At 45.7% G+C, this 7,252-nt stretch overlaps 1 protein-coding gene across 1 annotated transcript; it reads right to left on the bottom strand.

Annotated features, from left to right (window-relative positions):
• Positions 1 to 1,390: 1,390 nt before the first annotated feature.
• Positions 1,391 to 4,329, bottom strand: LOC6587174 (GPI ethanolamine phosphate transferase 1). Its single transcript, XM_002013026.2, has 2 exons — positions 3,529 to 4,329; positions 1,391 to 3,468 (listed from the first exon to the last, which is right to left on the bottom strand). Exons 1-2 carry the CDS (start codon positions 4,301 to 4,303, stop codon positions 1,457 to 1,459), a joined length of 2,787 nt encoding a protein of 928 aa, XP_002013062.1. The 5' UTR covers positions 4,304 to 4,329; the 3' UTR covers positions 1,391 to 1,456.
• Positions 4,330 to 7,252: the final 2,923 nt, after the last annotated feature.

Below are 7,252 nucleotides of genomic sequence, written 5' to 3'. Positions count from 1 at the left end.
GGATCGGTTAACCCAAAAAAATTTAAGGTGCTGACATTAATCATTTTGCCTTTCAAATGCATTTTCATTAGGCGTGGGCCAAATTGAAAGTTGTTTCAGTGCACATGCCCCCGGGAGCCGTGGCTCATTAATAACCGACAAGAAGGCATAATTCTTTGTCTTCATCTGGGTAACATTTTCTTTTTTTTTTTTCCTTTTTATGGTTCTTTTTACTTTGCCGCTTCGGGCGATTTCACGGAAAATGAAGATGCCAAAACGTTGACAGGCTGCCGAATGCGGTGGTTGTTCTTAGAAGCACACCTTCTACAAGGGGCGGCGTCATTCAATGTAGAATATTGACCAACTAACGAATTTCCCACCGAACTTGCCAAATGGAGTGCCTTAAACTACGGCCCATCCGAACTTTTCCAATTAAATCCGTGGCAAAAGTTGTGTTTTTCTCCGTGTGCTAGTGGGGAAACAAGCAAAGTTCTAATGAGTTTATTAATCTACGATAAATTTGGTCTGCCTATGCATATGCGGGCGGGGGCGTATCGTCGAAAGTTTTATTAAAAGAAAAACCTTGCGATAGTTGTCATAATTTCAGAGGTGTTTAGGACCATCAATTGCAGCTCCTGACAACTAGATCATCATTTAGCTTAAGGGAAAGTCTTTAAGCCAACGTAGAGCAAAGGGACATTCAAGCCAGCATATTTCTCACTGGAGATAATTAATCAGCAAAGTGTCAATTTATCAATCCAGCGGCCGATGAATCCCATCAATCGAAATTCAATGCCAGTCAGAGACCTAAAATGACTCTTTCTTTTCCCTATTTGGGCCATGAGTATATTGACAGGATAAACTCAACTCAACAAGCTGTTAGAGCCTGGCCATGGAAAATAACCCGCGAAAAAAATAAGTCAGAGGGCAGAAAAAAAAAAATTACATCAAAGGGAACGCTAAACGTTTGGAGAAAGCTCATTTAATCAACCGTTGCCCTGGCAACCAACCATCCAACCCCAACCCCCCAGCGCATTGAAAGGAAAATGTCAACAAATTATTATGACAAACATTAAACATCCGCCCCGTTGGCCCATTAGCATACGGGTACTATGGCTTAACTGCTTAGCGAAATGAAATTGAAACGCTGTCAATGGTATTATTACAGCCAGAGAAAAACGCCCTGAGAATCGAATAGTTACACTTATATTGAAAAATGCATGCCAATATTTTTAGATCCAAACGAATTTTATTCAATTTCACCTCGGCTGTATGTAAAAACCGAATATATGTTGTGTGTGTGGTGTGTCATTTTAGCATGCCCGGTTTTTCTGAGTGCAGTTGGAATAAAATCCCATATAAGATATGAATATTCATTTACCCGCCGTGAAGATAAAATCAAACATGAGCAAACAGATTAAACATTTAATTTTTTTAAACAATAATTTCGTTGCATTATTAGTTTGAAGGAAAATCTTTAGTTCAGGATATTTTCATCAAACTGGGGATAAGTGGGGCCAGCAACAGGGCTTCCTTCCATAACCACCTGCATTATGATGGGTGGTTTGATTGCAATACGCTTGATGGCAATCAGAAAGGACTTGATAAGCCAGGAACAGCCCAGCAGCAGGATCACAATAATGTTCGTCAAGACGACATGATCCATGGACCGGCGCATGTCGTGCCAGGAGCCTTGGTTTTGCACATAGAAACAAAAGTAGAAGCACATGACATCGCTAATCAGGAACATGCAGATGAAAACGGCACGGCTTTTTTTTCGGGCATATGCCGAAAAAGTGTATACACCCGATATGACGATAATGGATGGAATCAATATCTTGAGTATAATGAGAGCGGTCATTATAAATGGGGAATAGTTGGATATAAGCAGGCGCGAAGTGGTCGGCTTGAAAGCAAAACTGAATAGCCAGTGTCCTGATCCGAAAAAGGATAGATAGAAGTAGAACAAAATGAAGGCGGCATAGTGATAGGATAGCTTCAAGTGTTCCAGGGGAGTTGAGGGGTTTTCTTCATTCTTCTGTGTAGTTTCGCTCGCATTCTCATTATTCGAATCGGACTCCGGTTCATCCGTTTCTAATATTGCATTATTCTTGGCTTGATTGATCTCAGAATGAATTTCATGGCTCAGCAGAAACTCGGTGATCATCATTTGATTGAAGAGCGACCCCGTTGACAGGGAAAGCAGAGCATGAACCGCAATTAGGTTAAACGAAATCAAATGTAGGCGGCTTTCTGGGGTGTCCGCATTGCTGTATGGCACCGATAAGAATGCATAGCCGAGAAAAGCCCAGAAGGCAACCTGTAAATATAGTGGAACCTCCAGATTATTCTCCGAGAGATAAATGCCGTAGATTCCAATCAGTAGAATGAACGAATTGATCAGCCAAACGCGCATCTGATGCTTGTGTCCCAAGATCCATGGTAGGAGGACGGCCAGACACATGCTGAACCCTAGGACATATTCGCTGGGCATCAATTCAAAGCTGTAGTTTTGCTTGACAATCATGAAGCCACTTGGAAGCAGAACGGTGCCCAGCCAGATGAAGAACTTGAGAGTGGGTCGACGGAAACCGTGCCGATTGTAGGCAACCGCAACCCCAGCATACATCAGACCGACATGTCTGTTCATAAATGATGTCGCTACCACCAATCCGGCGGGAATCACTGTCCAGGCCAAGTGTATCAGAGGGTACGGAATAGAAATGCCATGCAGCGGGCGTTCGGCCAGAGCCATTGTCCAGATACCGATGGGTAGAAGCAGATAAAAGGACGTCAAGCAAGGCACCCGCTGCAGGAACAGCAAACATTCGAGCACGCTTCCCAGTAGCAACATCAGAGCCGTCGCCCATGTTTGGAGTCCCATCTTCGGCTGCGGCTCCTGGTCCGAAAATTCACGCATCAGCCACACCACCAGACAGAATAGCCAGCCCAAGAACGAGGCACCTATGGCCACTAGCAATGGAGTGTGATAGTAGTCCTGGTAGTAGTCCAGGCACTGACGGGCCCACCAGGACATTTGCAGGAGAAGTTGCATGGCTTTTTTGACGTACCCTGTTGCTATTAGGTGCTCGATTTCAGTGGGAAGGCTCGCGATCCGTGCCGTATCCAGTTTCTCATATTTGGGCAGCCATTTGTGAAAGAAGCTGCGCTCAAAGCGCAGCGTCACGCTCTTGGCCTGTGCCAGTAACTGCAGGACATTCAGGAGCAAAGACTGCCGTTCGTACTCTTCGCTCACATTGAGGAAGCCCAGGGGCAGTGGGGCTCGGTTGTTTATGGGCGGTGGTAGGCCAATCAGGGCTGAAATGAGCGGCGCTAGTTGAATCTGGTTGAGTTCTTGCAGCGGCAACTGGAGTCCATGATCGTTGGCTGTGAAGTTTTGCTCGGTTGGGGGTCCCTGGCGCTTGATACCGGCACCCCAGAGGAAGAAGGGCATTTCTATTTCCGGATCAGTTCCCCCGCCATGGTAGCCTGTGACAAAAAAGAGAAATAGTTATATATCCTTTCGATGTCTCAAGAATATGCACATACCCGTGTCGGACATGCCATGATCAGAGGTCATCAGATAGGCCGTACGACTGTCGTTGAACGCGCTCTCAAACAGATCGTACGTCTTCCGTATTTGCTTCTGTGTGGCATACAGCTTTTTCCGGAACTCTGGCTTGAGCGGTGTGAACACATGACCGGCCTTGTCTAGATCAAATAGATACACCAAAAACACTACCTGTGTGGCATTCTGCAATTGTCGGATATTCTCATCGTTGTTCAGATAGTCGCGGGCCTTCTCGTACACCCAGGTATCGGTCATAAATCTGCCACTGAAATCCGCTCCTCGATACGTTTCGAACATCGGTGGCTCTTTGCTGAAGCGGGTGAAGTACTCGGCTACCGTTTGGTGTACCCATCCAATGGCAAGGCGGCTGCGATTGAATATCGAGTCGAAGGGTGTAAGATTCCACTGGAAATTGGTGATGGCCGCCTGCGGATCCTCGTTGAAGCCAGAAAAAATGGCAATATGTCCTGGTCGGCTCATTGTCGGTGCAATGCCACTCGATATACCGACCACACCTTGCTGCTCGAGCAGCTGCCGGATGTGTGGCACTCCGCTGCAGTTATCCGAAAAGAAGGACTCTGCCCGCAGGCCATCGGCAATGAATACCACCAATCGATCGGCCGGCGGCTTCAACCCCAGCTCTGGCAGTGTCTTTTGCGGCTCCAGGTTCTGCACAATAGTTGATTGAAAATATATGTTCATCATGCAGCCCAGCAGCAAAATGTGCACAACTAAAACTTTAAGTTTCCACATTCTTGTGGCGCGTTATTTATTACTTATTACTTATTTATTATTTATTTATAAAATATTCGACGTATTTAGGTCTTGCTCTAAAACATAAACTCAGTAACTAATTGAATGTGACTGAAATTCCAGGGAAACTCTGATTCAAACTGCCCGGTCTGAATGGAAGTGTAGGCCTCGAAAACGGAGCTTTTTCATGGGGCTAGAGCTCTGCCTCGTCCTTGTCAAGCAATTTCAATTTTCCGCTTGATTTGTTAGCTGGCGGCAAATGTGGCACGCGTCTAGGTTTGATTTACGCGGCTGCAATTCAAATGAGCTGCAAATTGCAGCAGTTGTTGCTTCTCAGAAGACTTCCAATTTAAGACTTTAATACCATTGACGATGCCACGGCGTCTCGTCCCGCAAATTAAGTGCCTGCCATAAATTGTCGGGAGCTCCGACACCATCTTCGACTCTGTCTGCAATTGTCGTTCGCTACCGTTCAGGGTTTTTGTGTACTTTGATTAATTTGAAACGCTCTCAGACATTCCAGGTGCTTCTTCAAGTGGGGCAAAGCAGCCGCTACTTCAAGAGTACGAGTATTTTGATGGCCAGACACAAAATCTGACAAATTTTGATGTGCGCGCATTTGGCTTTTCGTCGGCAATGGGCTCTAAAGCTAGTTAGACCAAATGGGTTAAAGTCTGGTCTGCATCGCATTGGAGACAGGCGTCTGTGTCTGCCATTTGTCAGTCGAGTCCCAGGCTAAAGTCTAATGTCTAATGTCTGCTAATGTTTCGGCCCCACTGACAGTTGTAAGCCAGTCAACAAATGGCAGGTTGTATGGCTGTCGGGCCGACGAACTGCCTGACATTCTGCCCGACTGGCTAACTGACTGACTGGCTCACTGGTCCATCGGGCAATTAAAGGCCTTGTTCTGTGTCTGGCAATGGGCTCATTTAACAGCGAACAAGAGTTAGGCGTTTTATGGTCAACAGTCGCGCGTTTGAAGCAATTGAGAAATTCTATTGAGTAATTGGCCAGGAAAGTCGCTACAGCATCGCCTCTTCTGCTGCATCCAGAGCGCAGGCGCTCTCTCTTAGCTGACTCGTGTCTCGGGTCTCGGCCTCTCTCTGGGTCAGCAACATGTTGTTCTGGACCTGGCCCAATGTGGGTTATCACGGACAGAGCGCCTGCCACAAATTAAACGAATTGTGGCGCAGCATTGGCAACATTTGTTGCCAAAATGACCAGAACAGGCAGCAGGAAACGAATAAAATGCCAAATGTTTGTGGTTTGGGGGCTCTTGAACTGCCGGCTCGGCTCTCAAACCTAACCAGCTGAGAGATGTTGGCTAAGGACCTACCTACCCAGCAAATGGCACTCGACATTGCAACAAGAACCCGAGTGGGACTAATCTATGCGAGCCCTGATATGTTGGATTTTGACAACCCAAAGAGGAGCTCTTTAAAGGGAGGGACTAACACAGCAAAAAGTGTAATTGCTTAGCTCTCTGCACTTCAAAACCAATATCAAGCAAATCAATTACGGCAGCAGCTCGTTTTTCCCCAATGCAGGTTTTATTTTTTTGTTAGCCCTGCGCTCTTTCATAGACAGCTGCGTTTTGTGTTGACAGAACTTATCAACAATTCAATTTCAATAAAAACTCGTGCGTTTCCCTCGCTCGCATATTGTTCGATGCATTTTTTAACACAAAATATTAGGGTCTCGGCGAGAGCAGGTGCGCGGTCGGAAGGGGATCCAAGCCGGGCCATGATATACGAGTATATTGGGGTACTACGCCACTGGCCTGGGCTGACGTTCGTCTGTATGCGTGCTGAATTTTTGGCATTTGAATTGTCACATCTGGTTGGTGGCTTCAAACTCATCCATCAAATGCAGCCCAGACCGGTCGATGTGCTCGCTCCTCCACAAGGACTAACCCCCCTCCATTCGCCTGTCAGCGCTTGCCAATGCAATCATTTTTATTGTGTGTCTGTGGCGGTGTGTATCTGTGAAATAGCGCGCATAACCACAGCGACAAACCGAACGGGGAACTCCCGCTTCGCTTTTTTTCAAACGTTGTGTGTTTGCTTAACGAGGCCCTGACAATGTGAATGTGTGTGAATGTGAGTGCGAAAGCGGCAGTGAATGTGAATTCGAGTGCGAGTGTGAATGCCGGCCAGGCTTAGCTGCGGCTGAGAGCATTGAAAGGCAAACACAATGCGAATATAATTTACGAGTCGGACCCGTTAATAGCGTTTTTTTAATAGTTGGCTTTTGTCATGCGAGACTTCTGTCGACCTCTTTCTTGTAATTCAGCGAACAAAATCATATCGAATTAGTTATTTATGACTGGAATAGCAAATGACATTGGCCAGAAACTGATTATTAGTAAAATATATGAACAAGAAAACCTAAAAAGTTTTCATTCTTCGCAAAATCTGTGTTCAACAACTTCTAGTTGTGCTTGTGCTTGTGCATCGACTTAGCCATTATCCTAACAAGCCGTTAACAAACTAACGAGTTGATAGGAAGTCCTTATGTAATCGCCATACCGAAAAAGTCTCGTCTCGGATGAAACTTCGGCTGACACTCTGGCGAGTCAAGTAGGTCAACAATCCAATGATGATTTTTGTGGCGCTTTAAAATATTCTGCCACATTTGAGGCTGAAAAAAGTCAACTATGCAGCACAATGGGGTGGCCTCGGGGGACCGGAGCTGAGGTGACATTCACTTTTCAATAATGCAGATTTATGTATTGTGTTGTGCAGAAATGCGCTTTTGTTGCAACAGAGACAGAGCCAAAATACAGATCCATAATTCGACAGAAATTTAGCAGCAGCACAAAAGTATGCAACACTCAATTGGATTTAATTTTCAGTACAGTCTACTGTGGCAGTGGCAGTGGCAGCCATAACTAAAAGAACACTAAACTATGTGGAAATTTTTGGCCATAGCCTGTGTCATTTCAGGAAT

The sequence above is a fragment of the Drosophila persimilis genome, unplaced genomic scaffold (assembly GCF_003286085.1).
Source record: "Drosophila persimilis strain 14011-0111.01,24,50 unplaced genomic scaffold, DperRS2 tig00000000-arrow-pilon, whole genome shotgun sequence".
Lineage (NCBI taxonomy): Eukaryota > Metazoa > Arthropoda > Insecta > Diptera > Drosophilidae > Drosophila > Drosophila persimilis.
Note: the sequence above shows the minus strand (reverse complement) of the source record. Positions and strands in the feature narration are given on the sequence as shown.